At 37.8% G+C, this 21562-nt stretch overlaps 3 protein-coding genes across 8 annotated transcripts; 2 read left to right on the top strand and 1 right to left on the bottom strand.

The window, feature by feature from the left end:
* Positions 1-1511: 1511 nt before the first annotated feature.
* On the top strand, positions 1512-8458 carry LOC124217599 (sericin-2-like). Of its 3 annotated transcripts, XM_046623448.2 has the most exons (6): positions 1513-1749; positions 4516-4617; positions 5590-5798; positions 5874-5941; positions 7213-7402; positions 7578-8458. In XM_046623448.2, the coding sequence occupies exons 1-6, from the start codon at positions 1659-1661 to the stop codon at positions 7761-7763; spliced, it is 846 nt and encodes a 281-aa protein (XP_046479404.1). In that variant the 5' UTR covers positions 1513-1658; the 3' UTR covers positions 7764-8458. The 3 variants fall into 3 exon arrangements, with proteins under 3 accessions (XP_046479405.1, XP_046479404.1, XP_046479403.1); XM_046623447.2 differs by having other exon boundaries at positions 5590-5941; XM_046623449.2 differs by lacking the exon at positions 4516-4617 and having other exon boundaries at positions 1512-1749; positions 5590-5941.
* A 134-nt stretch (positions 8459-8592) lies between these two features.
* On the top strand, positions 8593-18352 carry LOC124217601 (sericin-2-like). 4 transcript variants are annotated; one of them, XM_046623454.2, is made up of 6 exons: positions 8593-12281; positions 12387-12594; positions 14733-14953; positions 15047-15111; positions 16243-16423; positions 16576-18352. In XM_046623454.2, exons 3-6 carry the CDS (start codon positions 14765-14767, stop codon positions 16765-16767), a joined length of 627 nt encoding a protein of 208 aa, XP_046479410.1. In that variant the 5' UTR covers positions 8593-12281; positions 12387-12594; positions 14733-14764; the 3' UTR covers positions 16768-18352. The 4 variants fall into 4 exon arrangements, with proteins under 4 accessions (XP_046479410.1, XP_046479407.1, XP_046479411.1 ...); XM_046623451.2 differs by lacking the exon at positions 12387-12594; XM_046623455.2 differs by lacking the exon at positions 8593-12281 and having other exon boundaries at positions 12309-12594.
* On the bottom strand, positions 18023-21313 carry LOC124217598 (uncharacterized). The gene is made up of 3 exons (XM_046623446.2): positions 20872-21313; positions 19658-19999; positions 18023-18420 (listed from the first exon to the last, which is right to left on the bottom strand). Exons 1-3 carry the CDS (start codon positions 21250-21252, stop codon positions 18190-18192), a joined length of 954 nt encoding a protein of 317 aa, XP_046479402.1. The 5' UTR covers positions 21253-21313; the 3' UTR covers positions 18023-18189.
* Between the last annotated feature and the right edge of the window lie 249 nt (positions 21314-21562).

Genomic DNA, 21562 nt, shown 5'->3' with positions numbered 1-21562 from the left:
GAGTACACTCTGGTCACCAATATGTCGAAAAAGAAACATAACAAAGTTTGATAAGATGCGCCTGAAAGAAATTAAAGTAAATGTGATTAACAAAGTATCTGTTATTCGGGTCATTATTTTTTAACCATTGAATTTCCAAGATGTAAACAGCTTGTTATCAACGTTCGGAAAAATTAACGTCGGTAAATTTAATTACGAATAAAATGAACTAAAATATAATAAAAGAAAAATAGTAGAGTAACGTAATTTCTATGATATAGTTGAAACAATGAGGTGGTTACACTTCAAAATTTAGTGATTGAAAACCTTTAATTCTATCCAATGAATTTCTTTAGTTGGCTGTAACTAGATTGACTCAAGTGGCACTGTCTACACCCTCGTTCCATAATGTTTTTCTTCCAATACATTTTTCAAACTGACTGTACATCCCATACGTATATACATATCCTTAAACGTAAATAATCGGAGTCGAGGTGAAATTGAGCCAGTCCGCGAAATAATTTTTGCAAATCGGTATATGAAAGCCGGTTTTGAATCCGTTTCTTACTTTCATGATTTTCCATGCAAGCTAAGGACATAGTTTACAAGTTGCATGTACAGTTGCTCTTCGAGAAGAGCTAGAAGAGCTTCTTTTTCTAGCAAACAACATTAGAATTTGATCAATTCCGCTCACTCGCGAATGTATTTGAAAAAATATAGTCGCAAAAGTAATTATTCTTTACATTAATTAAGGCGCATTGATCTTTGGAAGTTAACTTGATCGCATTTTAATTGCAACGCTTCGGATTTTTCGAATACGAAGAATCATGAACGAGGCGACTACAGACGTTCTATCGAGATTACTGATTAATGAGAAAACTGAGAAACAAAAATTGTTACATCATTCTGTCGAATTATACAGCCGAAAGATTAATACTGTTTCTCTCAACACAGGAACTCGACATGGAAATTCGATGCTCGGATAAAAAGTTTCGTACTAATTCGGGATTTGAACGAATTTCAGGAGTTTCATTGAAACGGAATACATTATGTAATAGATATAAGTTTCGGACAACTTTTAACCATGTATTTCAACCCTCTGATTTAGGTACATATTATTCATACAAAATATTCGTTCACAATATTTTGAGCTTGACAAAAGCTGACAGCACAATGCTCGGAACTATAATAGCCCTTCACGTTAGATTAAGTGAATTATCTGATAAGGATTTTCACAGCAAAGATCAATATATGAAAAATTGTTCTGCGATAACATGTGGGAGGAAATCAGCATAATCTCGATGCAATATTTCCGTGTTAACTAGTTTGAAAATTCTGAAATACGAGATGATGCTGCTGCAGAAACCATATCAGTGCGGCAATCTCGGGCAGTGTGCTTCACCTGGACTCTTTGAATCGTGCAATTGAGAGCTCCGGCAAAGTGTTGTTGCTTGTTACGTCGAACGAACGTCTGCAGAACTGAAGCGCAGACAGAGGTTACCGGTGCTATATAAGTTGATGGGCGGCCAGTCCCCGCAGTCATTCGCATTAGCGTCCAGAGTGTAACAAGACCAGACCGGTTAACATTCGTATTAAAGTAGCATAATATCGTAAAAGTTGGATAAGGAACCCGGCAAAGTTTCACTCTTTTCTCAGCTCGACGAGTTTTCATTAAAGAAATGGGTGTCAAGTGGATTTGCGCCCTTTTTCTCCTCCTGGCGATAGCAAATATTGCCATCGAGGCGACCCCTTCGAAACCCGAAACAATAAGTGAGTCGATGTCTTTCGATACCTTACCTAGTTCTTTTCAAAGTCTTCTTAATTTGCTCCGTCGGAATTCGGTGATACCAAATTTGTTTTTCACTCGCAATCGTGTAGACGCTGAGGTAACGACCCGGCGTCGGCTGTCCAACCGAGGAATTCACTTATCTCATACTTTAACGAGTATAAAAGAGACAACACGTCAGTAAAACCCGGAACCACCGATAATTATGGTTTTCCGATAACGTCGGCTTCCGTTTTCATCTATGCTTTTGGGTACTACACTGATTGGAGAATTTTTCTCCCGAGTCTTGTTGCGATAGTTTTTGCGGAATCGCTGATCCAATCAGTCGGTCGTCAGGTCGAACATAAACATGTAACGGAAGTGAGTCGAGCCGGCGACGAAGAATTCCCACACATTTAGATGCCACTTTTTCGACGTAAAAATGCACGATGCGTCTCGTTGTGCAATGTCGTGTTTTACCAACATGGATACGCTACCTTGAACCCGATAACATCGCGTTAACCCATCGATGCGCGATACAGATATTTTTAGAACAAGTTTGCGATGCACCTTAACCCACGCACGCTTTATCTTTCAATTCGTGAATTTGATTTTATTCCTTTCATTTTCGCAAGAAATTTAATACTCAGTTGTCATTGTTAGATTGAACATTTTACACATAACAAGACGCTATGAGATCACCATGCAATTCCACCACAAACACCCAATATATTGTCAATGTATGTACCTATTTATTTCCCACAGAGTAAACCTAAGTAATGGGCATGTATTGACCAACAAATCGCTGTGCGTAGATATATCGAATAAACTTGCGAAATACGTGGTTCGTTTATTGACCAGTTAGTGTTTGCATTGAATGGGTGATATATGGCAATGAAGATATATATATATTAATAAATACATTACGATTATCCGTGAAACATATATTGGTTTCATATTTTACATATACTTACTAGTTTTTCTTTGATGCCACGTATCGCTTTTACGGTTTGATAGTGCAGCAGGTTTACTGCGCCAGCATGCATGGGTCGTCACGATCTTCTCAATTCTAATCTAATCGTTCTTGAGTCGATGGAAAGTCATAATACCGCTAATTGCTTACAGTGACACACATTCGTACTCGTAGGAAACATGAAATCGCAGTTTTATCGAAATTAACCTGAATTCGTGGAAAACTATTAGTTAGTGTTCGTGAAAGTGTCACGCATATGAATAAATTCGAAAACAATATATCGCCTGTCTAATGGTGTGAGGTTGTAAGCGCCATCTTACGACGTTTTGCTGTTGAAAAATACACAAGCGCGTGTATTTTTTTCTTGAAAGTATCTACGCTTAAAACATGAAAATATGGTGAGAAACGTTGAAGTTTAATACCAGTAAACCTAAGAGAAAAAGGTCGTACGTACTTGTTGATACAACCTTTTACTACTGACTCAGCTGTAAAAACCTTTATCAACTATATCCATAAGATCGCATCTACCGAGAATAATTGTTTCCACTTTTGTTGACCTCAAGTATAAATTTATCAACTAAAAGCAAAAGGTCGTATATGCTAGTGAATGCGACTCTTTGCTCCTGATTAGAAATGAAAAAATTATCTACTACACTAATTGTATAAGGGCATAACCACCCAAAGTTATTATTGTTATCCTTATAATTTCGATAATTAACGATTTGAATAATTTTCGTTTATAAGATCGACATCCTCACCATAAAAAACTTTGTTAGCTTCAATTTTTTATGTATTGCAGTAGTCTTTAAGGCGTTTGCCACCAACGCCTTTTGATTGGGGAAAGAAAAAATTTGCGGTTACGATCATTTAGGTTTATCGTCGATAATTTTTTTCTAAGATTTTTGAATTATCGCAGATTTCGATTAATCTATGCGTTCCAATTGCTTTCAGAGCAGTCGAAAAAAAATAAAATGGCGGTTACCTTTGTTTTCATGTATACTTATTAATGGAAAAAGGTTGCATCTGCCTAACATACGACCGTTTGCCTTTATATTTTCAAAATCTTGATTTCAATAGAATTATCCGTTTCGATCATGTTCAGAGCAAATATTAGAGAAAAAAAAATAAAACTCCACCCCCTCTTGCTACCAAATTGTATTTTTGGTCACTACGACCTTATGCCATTAGACACGCGCTGTAGGTATCATGTTGTTGCAGTGACGATGAGAGCTAAGAGTTCGTGAAGTGCCCACAATTAGTATACATAGATATTAAATTAATTGTAAAAAAAAGTTGCGACATATATTGAGTTCATATTATAAACTCTCCAGCTTAGCCAGAGTGATGTGTAGACCCTGAAACAGCAAAGATCTCGAAAAAAGGGCTCGTTACACGTGAGATCTATGATCTAATCACCGTTTTGCTGTATAATTTTTCATCTACTTGTAACATGGCACGAACAAAAATTTTCTAAAGCCTCTTTCTCCGCTGTCGGTGAATAAGGAAAAGCAAAACACGTACATAAACATGTTTACTGTCACATGATAAATTTAAAAATATCAACATTGTGCCATTTCGCGAATGGTTTATTCAGCTGCGTTATATTGTGGAAAACCGTTATTGACACACATATCTGTATCCATAAGTTATATGACGTTCACGCGAGACGTGCGGTATAACCTTGATACAGGTTACCATAAGAGACTGTCTTGCGTGTAAACAAAATTCAGTTGAGTAAATGCGTATCTTTGTGATCGAGTGAAATTTTCATTATGTTGTAAATTTTTTCTCTTGCCAGTTAGAGAACGGCGAAGCCTCAACGAGTTCGACTCGGGAGCCGCTTCCATAGTCAGGAAAAAACGGGCATTCGCTTACAGCAGTAGTTCTACAAGCAATTCAGGTAATCAAAGTCATACGAAGTTGATAGATTGCAGTTTCGCATAGATTGATGGTCGGCGAAATAATATCTCCGATTTGAGATTACGGAGATAAATTTCTGGGAAGCTTTTCCCATTTTTTGGATCAATTGAATATTGAACAATGGCAAGATAGAAGATCGACACGTTGACTAACAATAAGTTGAGTTGGTCTGTTTTTCAATTCATTCTCGCTATTTACGGGAAATTATTCAAAGAGTTGCTGATAAAGTTTTAATCCGTCATTTTTATTTTAACGCTTTTACGCATGTGCTTTTATTCATAGTCGTTTCGATTTTTTAGTACGTTATGCTTCGACGCAAATGTTTTGCAATATATCGTGACACCGAGCACTTTTCCCCTGGGTAACGGATGAGCCGGTCTATCAACTTTCGACCAGCCTTTTACGGTGAAAATATCAAACTGACTTCAATTTGGATATGTTGCAAACACTGAGATATGACAATTGTTCAATTTTTGTTTCTTCAAGTCCGTATCCTTTATGAAAAACATATGGATCAATTTCATCACATTTTAGAATTCTTGGTGTTCCTTACGTGAAAAAATCGAGATGAATCCTAAGGAACTGCCAAAAAATACGAGATCAGATTTTTTTTACATAAAAAACACGAGGTCATATTTTTTGTCTTTGACACTAAGTGCTGAACATTCGATGACCAAGGTTTAACGACAAAGACGCGACATAACTAATCAATGCTTTTCTCGTAAACGATAATAATTGAATGCCTAAAAATTGAATGATTCTCGTATCTTAGTTTACACTTTAACATATCCAAATGGCTGCCAGTCCAAATTTTGACCCTTAGGGCCGGCCGAAAGTTGATGGATCAGCTCAAATGTAGTTTTACACTCGCCTGCAGTACCATCAATGAATTTTTTCGTCTACGATGCTGTCGAACTTCATGAGCACTGCTCAATTTCCGTAATTTCTACAGGAACCGGTCAGGGAACAACCCAAACCGTAACCAGCGGAGACGGTGCAGCGGTTGTATCTACCAGCACTTCCGGTAACCCTTCAGGAGGATCCTTCGCTTACTCGACAACATCTGATCCCGATAATCCAGGACAGGTTATATACACGTACACAGATTCGACTGGGAAAAAAATTACCGGTCGCGCTCCAGCTGAAAACTTTCAAACCAACGTTGGTGCTTTTCCACTTTATCAGTCTTTATTTTCTAATCTTGCGTACGGCTTTAACTTGCAAGCTTTCGTTCAGGACTATATCAAAAGCATTCAAGCTCAACAGGCGACTATTCAAGCTCAGATCCAGAGTTCCTTGCCGACGTAAGTTGAAACAAATTTTACTCTCAAATTTATTGCATGTGTATTATAGGAATTACGCTTGCATGTTGCTAATGATAAATGTACGCTGCACTCAAATAAACGTTCCCTTCAATTATGCTTAAGAATTTTACTTTATGTTCCTCCATTATCGTTTCGTGAATACTACGGTGACGGTGGCCTCTGTAATTAGACGGCCGTTGTCCCGTGAACAAGTATACATTTTTTGAACGACTTGTTTATACATTTACAGACACCACACGCATTTCTAGCTTGCATGAAACCAGCTATACATTATTGTAACTACACAACGGCTTATATTCTTACATTTTGACAACTATATGTGGTTTATTGGTGTTTCTATCTACTCCACAGACTGGGCGACTCGACCATTGTTTATTTATTTTACACATAAGATACAGTCATTTGCTTCTCAACTAATGAGCATCGTGACTGTTACCTTCGCTTTGTGCATGCGAGTAGATATCAGCTTTACGAGGAGTTTGGTTAAAACGGTTATAAGATATTTCCTGATTAATCATACGTCGGTAGGGCGAAAGCAGACCCTGTTTCATCGCACGCTTTGAAGCAGATACGACGTGAACGACATGCTTTGGAAGTTTTCGTTATGTGTTTATTTTTCATCGACGCATTACAGACGTGACTGTATGACCAATACGCTTTCGACGAGGTTCAGCCCCTCTAAATATCACTTGACCTAATCGCAGCGAGGCTTCGTAAGATTGATAAAATATCAGGAAGAATTTTTCGTTGTTGAAACAAATAAATATCGAATGAAATAAGTAAAAAAGAGGCTAAACCCATTTGGGGCAACCTTTCATCCCGCCATTTTATCGAGGAGCTTTTCACTTTCCTGTAAAAACTTCTCTCGGTGGTGGTTCTTCGGTACTTTTTTTTCTCTATTACGCTCCCGTTCGAAGCCGGGATAAGCGTAACGGATACTCTTGGATCCGCGAACAGGCATTCATGACGGCCCTTTCCGAGCGGGTCCAGCCCTGGCCAAGGGTCTACCTGTACGCTAGAGTATCCAGGCCCAAGTTGACTATGGAAGAATCTAGAGGAGGTGCAGGTCATACAAGGCGGCAGCACGATGCGCCCAATTATCAACGGGTTCAGAATAATCAGAGGTTACGGTGTCCTTGTGACAGGGTCAATGGACTAGCATAATAAAGTGAAATTAACCCCGAATACACATTGACGAAAGTACTCCCCTTATTTTCAACAAAGCGTTTTTTCTGTTACACTATTAACAGGTTCTACGGTATGAATAATTTCGGGGGATATGGAGGAGTACCAAATTTCTTCTCGAACAATTTTCCCTTCGCTAATAATGATGTCGTCCGCAATGGCATGAGCCACGGTCCCAATGCCAACAGTGATTATGCCGCTTCCTCGGCCAGTGTCGGCTCAGATGGATCCTCACAATATGGTGTGATAGGCTCGGTGAGATTTTAATCATGGCATATTATATTCTTACAAAGGTGCAATCGGACAGTCGTGCTTAGACATTTCCGCGAATCAATACGTCCCATTCCTTACTTTTCTGTAAGAGAAAAGTGGGCGATCAACTTTCTGTGTCGAGTGAAGTTGAAGCACGAAATTTTCAACTGCTTAACAGGACTCCGGTGAAACGACCTACTATGAAACGGCACCTGCTACATCGGGAGGTAACTACCGTTCAACCTCCTCAAGCTCGTCGTCATCCTCGGGAGTCGGTCCTGATGGTAAGAGCTACAGTCACAAATCAACGGAGACCATGGTAAATGATAACGGAAAAGTAACGCGCAAGAAGCTGGAAGAATGATTTGGAAAGAGCACATTACACGTCGAGCCTAATATTATACGACAGTTTAACGTAGTACATATCATGAGTATCGAATAATTAGATACGCCTAATGGTCAATTGTTACGAAATGTGATATTCAATGTTGGTAAATTTTTATACCCGTGCATATTGGCCAGGATATCAATGATATGAGAATAATGTTACTTATACCCTAGTGAAATTTCACTCAAGTTATCTCGACTGGCTTGAATTTTATCTGGCAAGTTAGGAAATTCTGTTCTCACAGTTCTTTCGAAACACCGATAGGTGTCCGCATAAGAAGAAAAATGTCACCGGGGTATATTGATGAAATTTTTATTATTTTTAATATCGTTACTTACGTATGATTATTTATTTCGATCACTCCTGATTCGTAATCTAAATCTATTCTCGGCAATTATACCCACGTCGTGAAATCGCGTTCACTGTTGCATGGGTTAAGTTTTCACCCATACTTTTCAATCTCATGCAACGCGATACAACGAGCGAAATAGAGTGACGTTAAATCATTAGCAAGTAAAGCAGATATAATAATTACTTAAGAAGGTAGAATTAATTCGTATCAATTGTTGCGCGTATGCGTATAGCTGAATTTACTGGAAACAAATGTTGCAACGAGCTCTTCGTGTGTAATAAATATATAGACTAAAAAATAAAAATACATGGAAAAAGAATCGTATATAAAATTTTCGTGTGCTTGTCATTGTCCAACTTGGAAACACGATACTGCCGACGGTTTTTGTTTCGCGGCATTGTATGCACAATGGATATTATAACAGGCGTATACGGAGGAACGCAGTAATTTCTTACGGGGCACTCCAAGGCCTTCTCCCCACATTCATCGCATCGTGCATTCATGACCGTCTTTTCTGAGGCTCAACTTTCCCCCGCACAATTTACCTCTGTATACATGTGCGCTCTTTGTGTGTTGCTCAATATGCGAGTAGTGTAACGAGAGCTGAAAAAATAACTAGTGATTCACTAATTATTAACGTGACACACGCTGTGTTTCTTGATCGTAAGACATCGTAATTGAATCAGACAAAAGCAGGTATGTTTCAATTGTAACGAGTCCGCTAGTCGATCGTGGATCATTTCGTTCTCGATCGTTTCTCGTTTTGCGTTAGATGATTTTCAGTAATGGGTTGCAATAAGATGAGGGTAACATTCGTTACACGTATATAATTTCTGTTCACTTCAGAATCGTTACAGTACCCTTTATTTCTCATATTCAAATCTTCAGTCGATTCTATTCAAATTTGACACCAATGAATTAGCCATTTCGATATGAATTGAGTGGCGAGGACAGAGACTAGGTACATTCTAATGTCACTTACCTACTTCGATCCGGAATAAGAACGGCTGCAGAGGATGAAGCATTCGCTACTGTCGGGTAATCTAGCTCCACAGATTAGCATTATACCAGATAGTAATATCTTTTATATCCTACACATAGAGTCGGAAATATTGATTCTGTCGCGTTTGTTCGTGACTCATTCAACATGGAAGAAGATCTATTGAAGTATTGAATATTTGAAACCTCGATTAAAATTCGTTGCGTAATACCGAACAGTTGTCTTGAAAGATGTTTGGTGTTGCTGGTAATATACCAGAAGTCCACGTCATGTCTGAAAATTGGTATCTGCACACGCGAAAAAGCTCAGTAATCCATTATTCTGCGTGTACGACTGCTACGGTGTGACGTAATTACTGGAATTGAATTTAATTGAAATCAAGTTGTACGGGAATGAAATCAGATTATACAGTGAGTCCATTGTGTACAATTAACACTACGCTATAATATCAGCACGTTGATAATATTCATGATAGAGTTAATTATTTATATTTGAGAATTAGAAGGTGTTTTCATCTGATATGTTTAGAATCGAGACAGTCGATAAATCGTTATAAAATGCACGTGTAATTCTTTGGTGTCGTTAATGATTCAGTTTATTTATCCAGCTGATTAAGAATGGCTGCGAGTTTAGAACGTACTAAAGAGACCAGTGTTAGCTAAAATAACATTCGACGTAAATACATGTACTAAACGTGCATAATGTATATTCTTAATTAGTCACGTTACAATTCGCATTTTCTCCGAAAGGTAATTTCTCAGAATGTGGACATAATTGAAGCCTTCTGACAAAAATTCACCTGAATTAGCTTGTTATCACCAATTTGCTGATGGTCTTCGATACGACTTGCAGTTTCATACCAGAATTACTCAATTACCAATTGTAATTGGATTTTATAATTTGTGAAATACTGATTGTGCCCCTAGAATTTTCATAAGAGATTTTTGTTCTCAACCAGCCACATCACCCGGGTAGAATTTTTTTTATGACCAGCCAACTTGTCTCTGTATTATCATGGCTCTCGTATCACCAATCTATATTCAACGTCAAACTCAACTAATAATCTAGTCGTATAACTAGTAACGAATATCAAATACATCAAAATATTACGGTCTACATCGAGTTACGCTACTTGCCGTTGCTAGTAATTAAAAAGTTAAAGTGGACAGCATTATAATAAGATGAATGGTTTCACACAGCGTGGAAATTCTGAAAGAAGAACTTTGTCAAAAGGAAGCCAAAATAATACACGATTTTTCACATATATTTCTATACTAATATTATATCTTTTATTTGCAGACGTAAAATCTTCTGTCCAGTTTAATGTCAATCAATTTCCCTTATACCAAAGTATGACTGGCCGTTTATTAATGTTCACCAATGAACCGTGTATCAAAGCTCTATGTTCCATTTCTGCTATGTACCTTAAAAGAATTACGTACAACTGACACGAGTCTGTAGTCTATATGTAGAGTAGATACAATCTCCAAATTTACATAGTGCCCACTTGACCACCACCGGATAGTGTCATACGGTTTTTACGCAGCCTCAGCTGCTACCATCAAATGTACCATCGACTATCAGTTCAGCTTTTTCACTGTAGCTACGGTTTCAAATCTACATCTTATCGTTAGGTACGTACATTGATAATAATAAGCAAAGCATTTGCACTCCTCATGTCACCTTGGAGCGAGCTACTTTGATAAGCTTAATTTCTTTTTTTTTTCTAGTAAGAAAAAACCAGCTGTTCAACTATTTATCATGTAAAAACGCGACGACCGTCAGAGCTGCTTCTGAGAAGTGGTTGCTTAGTTTAAACAGGTGTAGCCTGGTTCATGTCCAGCGTTTCAGGTTTCCACGAGTATGCATAATATTTTAGAAAACCAAATGTCACACACGTGCTTGAAACTTTGCAATATGGTCTTTTCCGGCTTTTTTAAGTGCGTACATATTTTTATATATCTCGGAGGGCATGTTTATATTAATGTCCAAAACGTACTGTACTTGTAATGATTCCATTATGCCGTGTGTTTCATTGGAATAAGTCACTAGTAACTGATTCTGATACAAGCAAAGAACATTTGTTTCAGAAAAAAATGATTTCTTGACCGTCAACTGGTTTGCAATTTCAGAATAAGTTTTTTCACTTTTAAAGGACATATCTGAGCATGGTTGACCACAGGTTACCTCTTCGCAGTGGTCGCGGTTTTGGAAAATAGTTAGTAATTACATTTCAGTGGATAATTTTTCTCCAATAAAGCATGATAAATAATTTCGGGATGAGGATCTACTCGCGTGACTGAGGATATTTTAGGAACGATAAAGATAGAAGCTGTTCCTTGATGAAGGAAGTTATAAAGGGTTTGAATCCTATTCTACGTAAATTGTATTATTTGGCACAAAAAATGATATTTTCGTTTCGGTCTTTTGCCCTAGTAAAGGAATACAATAATTTAAGGCGATGTCTCAAATATTACCAGTAGATTACATTTTCGATGCATGTAATCTTATGCTCAATCCGTGCGAAGTGACTGACAATGAATATCAAGAAAGATATGTAATTATGCATAATATGTTTGCAGAGCTGAACAATGACAAAACGAAATATATTATTGTTAAATAGGGTTAGTTTTTTTTACTCTTATATTGTAAGCTCTTTACACTTATGCCATAGCAATAACCAAACATTTGCTCGCGAAGCAGCTTCAAATTGCAACAAATTTCTACCACAGAGTTTTGAGGGTTGCTGATTTCAAACCTAAAATTCAAACCTAAACGCTGAAAATGGAGGCCTGACTTTGTTAAAGTCCCTTTGAATTTCATATAAAAATGTGTAACTCGAGAATCGGAGTTGTTAATTCACAATTTTTAATTCGAATCCCAAAGATGGAAGGTGATTTTGTGGTATCTACCATTTCCCATCCCGTAGCTGTAGTCTAATTCTCTGAACTTCATCGTCGTAGATCTAAAACATTATTTGTAGAATGAGTGAATGAGTTTGGCTACCAATTCTGTGGCTTCAGTCCTTGTACCTAAATGAAATATTTTTCCTTCCATAAACGATTAGGAACGGCCGAAACAAGACAAGCGTGTTTTGGATTTCTTCAAAAACAATCTAAGGAAGCAATGGAAGGTGATCTGGGTATGTATATACTTTTTCTTCATTTATAAATAACAATATGCCATTTATGAGTGACTGATCTGCTGTCCAGAAACCCCCAGAATACTAATTTTCATGGAATTCCAGCCAATATTGACAAAGAATGTCTGCCAGTTTGGGTCCTCCATTTCGAATTTCCGGATTTCGATTTTGGAATCTGGATCAGCGACTCCTCAAAGCCTAACGTAAGAATTATCATGGAAGTCGAACCGATTTTTCAATGAGGGTGATCCGCTATTTTGGATCGATCGTGTTGAATTCTGAAATTTTGACATCGGATTCGAAATCAGTGACGGTAAAGGTTCTTGGCATTACTCTATTATTGAGAAAAATCTTCCGGTGACTGTCAGTAAAACGCAAATGGCGACAGTCTTTTCGTGGTTTTGAGTGTTCTCAAATCATTTGATTGAGAATTTTGACAATGCTTGCAAAGTATTGAACCTCGTTAAGCCAAACGTGCTGCTACAGACCTGAAGTGTAAACAGAAGCTACTGATCCTATATAACCTGATGAGTGGCTGCTTCCCCCAGTTATTACCATCAACGTTTAGAGTGTGATAAGAGCATACCAGTTCGCAATATCAACAAGGTGTAGTCATACTGTACAAGTTAACGAAGAAAACCATCAAAGTTTTTCTATCCTTTTTAACACAACAAGTTTTCTGGCTAAAATGAGCGTCAAGTGGACTTGCGCGCTTTGTTGCCTTCTAGTGATGGTAAATATCCTTTTGCAGTCCGCCGGAGCAAAAGGTGCGTCTAATTTTTTAATACCATTTTGAATTGCTCCTACTTTGTTTAACACGTGCCATGTACGCTTATAACGATGCCGATGTCTCTCGAGTCTCAGCAAATTTGTAAGAAACAACAAATTGGTAAAATAAGGGATCACGGAGCATCTTCTGTCTCTGATAACGTCATCTTCCATTTCCGTCGATACTTCCACATGATATGATAAAACCTTCTCCAGCATCTTGTTGCGACATACTTCGCGACTATTAGCGGCTCAATTTGCATGATTTTTACTGATCTTTGGATAACGAAGAAACTAATGGAATTTGGAAGTATGAAATAGCGAAAAATTAGATGTGTCAGCTTCATTGAATCCCGATAACCACGCACTAATTGATTAGGTTTCGTTGGAATAAGTTAGTAATGTGTTGAATACGCAAATCTATCTCCGTTTTTTTTTCTCCTTGTTGCAGTTTTTATCTGAACAATGACACAGTCGTGATTTTGAATGTTATCTTCCATGGTCCGACGTTGCAGTAGATTTGATGCACCAGCATGGGCATTTATGATTTTTATGTTCATAATCTACAACCATTCTATGGTCGGCTGAAAGACATGATTTGCCGAATTTTTTGTAATGGCATGCGATTGCATACCTTTTTAAAATGCTGTATCGTTGATTTGTCAAGTTGTAAAAAAATTGGAAGTAAAGTTTTAATCGTTCATGCGTTATTAAGTACCACATACATAATTTAATTCAAATGTGAAACAAGGAGAGACCGAATAATTGTTTTAGTTACGATGATGGTTACAAGTCAAACAGACTAAACAACTGCCTAATAATGGTATTTTAGCGGTTATTCGAGATGATATCTGCAATGGTTTAGTAGTAATAGATTTGTTAGAGAGTAAAAATCATAATTTTTATGATTCGAAATTGAATCCACTTGCCAGTCGAAAAGCCGATTGAAAATATGGAACACGTTTTCCCTCTCCAAACGACGTATAACTTTCAAACCATTTAAGGTATTGTCTTGAATAAGCCGTTGAAATTTTTATCTTCCTTTAAAGAAGTTCGTAAAATAAAAAAGTAACAATTGTTCAAGTTGTCGAACTATCGATTTTAGTCTTTCAAATTAATATTTGGCGACCGAAAGATGATTTGAAAAATTTCAAATTCCTTATTCCAGAAAGATGAACTAAGTTCCAATCGAATGCTCGCGTAGTTTTCGCTGATGCAACTTTTCAACCCCACAATAATTGAAAATTGTTGGATTTGAACAATTTTCAACCTTTGCCAGCTAGAAAATCTAGAACGGAAGTCTGATTTTTTTTTTTTTTTTTATAAATCAGGGAAGGTACTCTTACGTGGTACAACAAAATTACAAATTTAATCTAAAATCTAATTGCGAAAAGGATGCAGAAATATCATAATTGTGTATAACAAAATCCCAAATTTTCATAAGGAGTGAAATCTAACTGAATGTCCCGCTGGTTGAATTTATCGCACTGAAAGATAAGAAAAAAGTAACACTTTGACTAACGATAAGTTGAATCAGTCTGCTTCTCTGTTATTCCTACTACTGTCGACAGCCTTCTAATCCATGTTTTTTACTCGATTGTAGTATCTTCGACAAATATTATACATTCAATACTGCAATGAATTTTGTAAATTTTCTTCAATTTTTTTTTTCAATATTCATAGTATCCTCGCAGGAAGAATACAGCAGCTCAGGGATGAGTTTAACCAGGGACAGCAAGTCAACATATAGTTCGTCAAGCAGTGCATCGTCCTCTAGAAACCCGGGATCCTCCTGGTCTTACAAAGTACACACTGACTCTGAAAATCCTGGAGTGGTTAGCTACTCCTACATCGATTCCACTGGAAAATCGATCTTCGGTACCGCGTCAACGGAGGATTTTCAGGTGGACATTCCTGCTTTTCTTTATTAAGTCAATCGGTACGAAATCACTGATTTTCCATCGGACGGCTTTAACTTTTGAGATTTTTTCCGGCAGAATGACAATCCTCTCAAAGAGCAGCAGGAGGCATTCGGCGCTCGATCCAAGGGCCCCTTTCAACCGTAATATGAAACAAATTTTACTTTTCCTACAAATAAACCTAATACGCGTTTATTGCAAGAAGATCTGTATCTAACTAGCGATGAACATTTTTTTGGATTACGGTTCATATTCGTATTTCCTGTTCCTTCGGTATCATTTTGTGAGTACCTCTACTACATTAGACACAAATTCTTCTGCAAATAAGTTGGCGTTACTCAACCTGCGCCTTAATTTCAGCACCTGTAGAAACAAACCAGGCATATCGTCACTCTTATTTTTAGTCACGAATATGGTCACATATTGATGTAACGACAAAACAGCTTACTTTGTGTTTTCATTGTCTCATGCGGATCTACTAGTGCTTTGATTACGTGCACGACTATGCGTTTTAACCATGATTTATTCTACGTAGTAGAAAGATACTGCGATTTCGGGTAATCATACTCAGAAGTGACGATGACTTACCGGCTTGACCTTCTTATTCAATAGCACGCATTGCGTTGTTTAAACTTTCACTTCGTGTTTATTTTTCTTCGGTGTTTTATGAATCAGCATACTTAGCTGCCTGCCACAACTTTTCGAACGTGATAAGACGAGTTTCGAATTTCGAAGATTCGCCAAACTTCAACAATAACTTCTCATATAATATAACTAACCGAATCAAATTAGAAAACATGTAAAAGGGGTCAAACCTCACAAAGATGATATTGAATCCAATCATTCTCTGTAATAGCCTTCCACTTTGATATATTTATTATTCTTGGCTGTGGTTTCATCGGCATTATGTCTCTTTCATACTCTCATTTGAAACGGTAAATGAACTAGCAACTAGGTATAAACCAGTAGAGTTGGGAAGTCCCAATCAACTAACACTTTCCACGGACGGAATTTGTTGAAACATATCAAGGAACGAAACTGTGCAGATGCACTCTTACTTCATTCTTGGACCCACGGAAAGGCATTGATGGGGGAGGGGGGGATTCCTACTTTTATGCTTGGGTATACCCAAGCCGAGTATTAAAGAATCCATAGGAAGTGACGATATTCTGATGACACTCGGAATTTATTAACTTAACGTGACATTAAACAAAAGTACACCCCCAGATGAAAGTTCTACCAGTATCTAAAACAGTATTGTTTTGTATCAATAGGTCCTTCAATCAGAATAATCGCATGCGATATGGAGTTCCGGCTTATGTCAACTTTCCAAACAATTTTGGATCTGGAATTAACAACGTTTTCCCCAATGTCTATGGATCCAATTTCAATCACCTAAGTTCTGCTGGTAATACTGTCCAGGATAGCACCAGTGAAAGTCCAGGAATCAATTCGGTGAGCTTTTGAACGGTATAAGATGCTAATCGAAACAGCTTGATCGGGAAGTCACTTTCTTCACTTTTCTGAACGGGAGAGGAAGACTTGTTGGTCGACGCTATGTGTGAAGCGAAATTATGTAATTAAGAAAGTTTTCTATTTTTCGTTAGGATTCACCCGGCGCCAAATCCAAATTCTCTCAAACAGCCTCCGGGTCAAAAAACAGCAACAGTTACTCAACCTTCTCCAATTCCAAATCGATATCGGGAATTGGTCCCGATGGCAAGCCCTACAGTCGTAAAATAAATGTCAAAGAAATAAATGATAACGGAAAGGTGACTATCGAGAGGGTCGAAGAATAATTTGACCGAATGCGGATACGTCGATGTCAATATTACGTCAGTTTATCCTAGTATTATTCATTGAAGTCATCTGCGCGTTTCGCACGATCAATAATTCCGTTCTCACTAACGTCCTGAAATCTTGTTTACTGTTAAATTGTTCGAATTTCCGTCCAATGTTTCCGCACCGATGAACCATTTAATATGGTTCTTTATAATGCATTAATCCTACATTGTAAGCAAAATTGAGCAGCGTGAAATTCTAACGATGAAACAGATCAGATTTATGTACCTCAGCATGTAGAATTAGGTCGTAATCTGTTGTGCGTATGCATATTATTCAATTTATTATTAAGAAATATGGAAATTAGCATCCAATGTTCGAAGATGGAAACGTCGAAATCGTAAATTCATGATTGTCTTCTTGTGCCGAGTGCCGCGACTTTCATATGAAGAATTCTGTACGATGAACATATTGTTATGAGTTTTCTTATTCTAACGAGAATTTTTATACTTTCCCATGTAATACAATCATTTATAAGTCTGATTAACAAGTGTCTTTGCCTGAAACATAAAATCGGAAGTTTCTTCCGTCGATTTTGTTCCTATCACTTCATGTTCCAGCTGTTTTCACAGAATATGCGTTCATCCATTTCATTACTGTTCTTCATCACTATACATGTGAGCGATTTGTGAATTCGTTATTTGGTATACATAATGCACGCAGTATAAGATGCGTCAGAGTGGTAGCTAGTGATTTGCTATTGCCCAATGCAATTTCACGTACGCCAATATGCTCGGCCAGGCGTCGTGATGGCATCGGACGAAGAACGTGTATGAGAATCACTTAAAATTAGAACAAGTTCATTGGTCGATCTCGGATCGTTTTATTTTGAATAAAGATTGGGTTCAGTTGGATATCACTCACCGAATTCGTGCATTTGAGGAAATATGATCGATTATCGAGTTACCATTTGATTCGGAATAAGAACTGCGGAAAATGAAGCATCGGAAGTGTCAAACAGTGCCACTGCTGACCACTCAGATCAATAACACAAACACGAAATAATCGCTTTAATATTCTGCATATTATAGAATCGAATACATTATTTGTGTCCCAGCTCTTCCATAACTAATCCAAAACCAGACGAAAATTTTGCGTCATCAATGATTTGAATTCCGTGAATATGAAATCTCACTTCCAAATTCATCAGCCAAAGAATAACAATAAGTCAGGTACGCAGGACCGGGAGTGGAATATGGTTCGGTTTGAAGATTTGGTAAGTCAATCAGGTTTTTATTTAATATCATGTCTTATTGATTACCGTTATTACTACCATGCAGGTATTACACCTACGTCAAGAATGAATAAAATGAAGAATGAGTAAGTCGTTTAATGAAATGCGTAAAATAGACACTTCTGATCACTTGGGAAAGTCTCCGTCAATCTCGTTCGTTGCTGAGTTTCGTTTTGCTGAGGGGTGGTTCGATTTTATCGTCAATAATTCCCCAATTTCCGGTCTCCGTCCACCCACGAGGGCCTTGCCAAGATCCGCGAGACTCTTTGAAACCTCGGTCCAAATTTCTCCCGTAATACCAAACGGGTCTAGCTCTCTGAAAAAGGGGTTGCGGCTGGTGATACCAGGAGTCAACGTCCTGTCTGTGAATTGGAATCTATAAGTGAGAAAAAGTTCAGCAATCCGTTATTCTGTATTGTACAGCTGGCACAGTTTCACGTGATTATCTGAATTGAATTTAATTAAAATTAACGTATATGGAAATGAATTTAAATTACACAGGCAGGTGTGCTATTAACGTTACACCGCATAATAATAAGTCGTTATTTCAGAACGTTGTAGGATTGTTCAAAAACAGTAATTGTCGTTCAAGCGCTACATCAGCACTTTGATAATTCGTAGTGAAACTGAATATTTATGCTTGAGATGTAAAAGGGCCTTCCGTCTCACGCGTTCGAAGCTGAGATGCTTAATAAATTATTCTGATCTGCACCTGTAATTAATTGGTGCGATCAGTCATTCGATTTATTTTTTCAGCGGTTTGAAACTAGCCTTGACTTTTGACGCGCAATGACAGCAGTGTAAACTAACTTGACAAATATGGTAGAGACACATAATAGATAGTATATGGTATATAGTAGAAAATGTATATAGGAATTAGCCGACGTTACGAGTTTTCTGGGCGAAACTCACTTCAATTTATTGATTATTATCAATTTGCTAATGGTCTGTCATGCGAATTAACAAATAAACGTTTTTCATACAAATTACTCGATGATCGAATTAAATTAGATGTAAAGTTCATCGTTTGTCTCAGCTTTCGATTCCTCAAATCTCTAATTATTTTCAGTAAAGGAATCTACAGTCATATAAATATAAAGATTCATCAACGTGATCCGTGATAGCGGAATTTTTTTCAAACAGTTCATCGACAAATGAATTAAAATTTATAAAGAAAAAATGAACGGCAACCAATGTATCATCGGTGAGAACGCTGATAAACAAACAAAACTGAGTTGAATATTGAGCTAACAACAAACTGACCAGAAGAAATTGTTAATTAACGTCAAAAGTTGAAGAGAACAGGAAAAATAATGTTTCGTAATTTTAACATCTTATTCGCACATCGAAATTTCACGAAAGAAATTAGATTAAAATATTTTTATTTTGTGAATCATAATGTTTGTCTTTTACTCGAAAAAAAATATTATACTTCTGATGAATAAATATGAAATTGTCACGTGTAATTATTCAATGGATTGACGTTGAATCAATTCGTTTCTCTGAAGTAGAGGTGTATAAATCATTCGAAAACCGAATTTTTAATACACATTAGCACGAAGTAATCTCATTCCAGAAAGCAGATACATTGTTGCGAAATTAGGTATCATTACCTGAGGAATGTTGTTGTCGAAGAAGGAGCCAGTGTGCCGAACATTTTGATCGACAAAGTGAAAAGCCGGGAGCTGATCGAAATCGGGACTTGGTAATCCCGCCGTTCCTTCAATCACAGGAACATCGGTAACCTGCACCGGCGTCTTATTCAACTTGGTGACGACGCTCAGGTGAACATTTGTTATCACGTTTCCCTCGGCGTCGGGTTTCGAGGATACCCTGACGTCACAGACGCCATTTTTGCAGCCGTTCACTCCGGGCCCGGAGTCGTTGGCGTTTATTGTTACGTGAATGTTGTTTATAATCGTTGGCCTAACTCCAGACTCAGTTCCGTAAAATCCCTGCACGAAATTGGTCAACCTTAGTCACGAGATGTATTTCTCTAGTCTAACAGTTCTTGAAGTTAGCGATACAAGTATAACAACGTAGGTATGCCCTTTTTCATTTTCCATTTTTGTTCATCAATACCATCAATTCTTATTTTCATTTCAATGTAAATTCATCAGGAAATTCAACAATGTTAAGAAAAGTTACATGAAAACACATTTAATGTATACATATATAATAGGGTGGTCTTTATTTAGGGCTCGGACGAATTTTTTAACATTAATCCCCCAAATCGGCTCTAAATAATTTAAACACAATTCCCTAGTGTGTTCTAGTGATGATAACGATATTTTGTTACAGAGGTTTCGGAAAACTTGAAGAATCGTCTCCAAGGAGTTATGCATGAATTTGAAAAACATTGAATATTTTACGAATAGAACTAAAATTTTTCCATGTTAAATGAATCGATTATTAAAATTGGCATGGAAACCTGTTAGGCTTGAGGTAGACAGCTTATCTTTCGGCTTATCTTTGAACTGTCATTGGAAAGTTAAATAGATTTTATTACGACGAATAAACATTAAGTTTAAGTTTCTTGATTTTATTTTTCCTTATTCGACTAACTATAAATCGCACGGGGAACAATTGCATAACTCTGTGAAAGCTAAACTTGTGGGAGCTAAACCTCTTCAAAATCCAGTCGAGCGGCGAAAAACAATGCCGACAATTTTGATTACTGAATAGATATCCCAATGAATTCATGGATGGCAACTAACCCAGAACTGCTAAAACATTGAATTAGATAATCCCATGGAGTAGTAATAGCTAATTCAAACGTATTCATAGCCGATTCCGCCCAATCAGCGAGTCTCTTCAGTCCTCTTACCTGACGGTTGGCGGCAGGTGAACCGGTCAAAGGGTTCTGATGAATCTGCTGCCTGTTTCCCTCGAACAGATCATCGATGCTGACGAACTCGTTCTCGTCGTCATCGTCCTCATGGTTATTGGCCGGCCTCCCTGCGGGTTGTCTGAATCCACGTGGCGGCTGTTTCGAAGAGATTCGTTGGGGTTTAGGGCCGAGTCCTCCGCCCTGATTGATGTCGACGTACGCCTTCAGCACGGAGGTGCTTAAGGTGGACGGCGGTGTGGTCAGCTCCTCGTCGAGGTCAATTTTCGACGATATTTCAGCCCCGCGGGCCGGATAAGTTACGAAAACGGTAAGGCTGCAGGTAATTAGCAGGGAAACGATCCGCGAACTGGGAGCCATGCTGCCTAGCTTCGCAGAGTCAAGGGACGTACTAAAACCGACTGGAATTGTGGATTCCAGATCTAGACTATAAGAATCATTTGAAGGTGAACAACGGAACAAGGCGAAGAACGAGCTGCGGCACAAAGGAGGGATAATTGTCTTAGGATGTAATAATAATCTCAAGTAAATTGCGATGGCCTCCGCAGATCTGCGGTTGCGATAAAAATATGAACAGTACACCTTATGCATGTTCCGCCGTCTAGTAGCCTCGTCTTCAGGCTCCCTACATTAGTTAACCTCCGAAAATACCGTACAACTTTAACTAACC

Source organism: Neodiprion pinetum, chromosome 4 (assembly GCF_021155775.2).
Source record: "Neodiprion pinetum isolate iyNeoPine1 chromosome 4, iyNeoPine1.2, whole genome shotgun sequence".
In the NCBI taxonomy this organism is placed as follows: Eukaryota; Metazoa; Arthropoda; class Insecta; order Hymenoptera; family Diprionidae; genus Neodiprion; species Neodiprion pinetum.
Note: the sequence above shows the minus strand (reverse complement) of the source record. Positions and strands in the feature narration are given on the sequence as shown.

Bases quoted from the DNA above. Each gene is read 5' to 3' on its own strand.
- LOC124217599 (XM_046623447.2), top strand. From the start codon at position 1,659: ATGGGTGTCAAGTGGATTTGCGCCCTTTTTCTCCTCCTGGCGATAGCA. The intron at 1,750-4,515 runs GTGAGTCGATGT...TTCTCTTGCCAG, and splicing joins TTCGAAACCCGAAACAATAA to TTAGAGAACGGCGAAGCCTC. The intron at 7,403-7,577 runs GTGAGATTTTAA...ACTGCTTAACAG, and splicing joins AATATGGTGTGATAGGCTCG to GACTCCGGTGAAACGACCTA.
- LOC124217601 (XM_046623451.2), top strand. From the start codon at position 12,176: ATGAAATATTTTTCCTTCCATAAACGATTAGGAACGGCCGAAACAAGA. The intron at 12,282-14,732 runs GTATGTATATAC...CAATATTCATAG, and splicing joins AGCAATGGAAGGTGATCTGG to TATCCTCGCAGGAAGAATAC. The intron at 16,424-16,575 runs GTGAGCTTTTGA...ATTTTTCGTTAG, and splicing joins AAAGTCCAGGAATCAATTCG to GATTCACCCGGCGCCAAATC.
- LOC124217598 (XM_046623446.2), bottom strand. From the start codon at position 21,252: ATGGCTCCCAGTTCGCGGATCGTTTCCCTGCTAATTACCTGCAGCCTT. The intron at 20,000-20,871 runs GTAAGAGGACTG...AATTTCGTGCAG, and splicing joins CACCTGCCGCCAACCGTCAG to GGATTTTACGGAACTGAGTC. The intron at 18,421-19,657 runs GTAATGATACCT...TCTCACTTATAG, and splicing joins TCGACAACAACATTCCTCAG to ATTCCAATTCACAGACAGGA.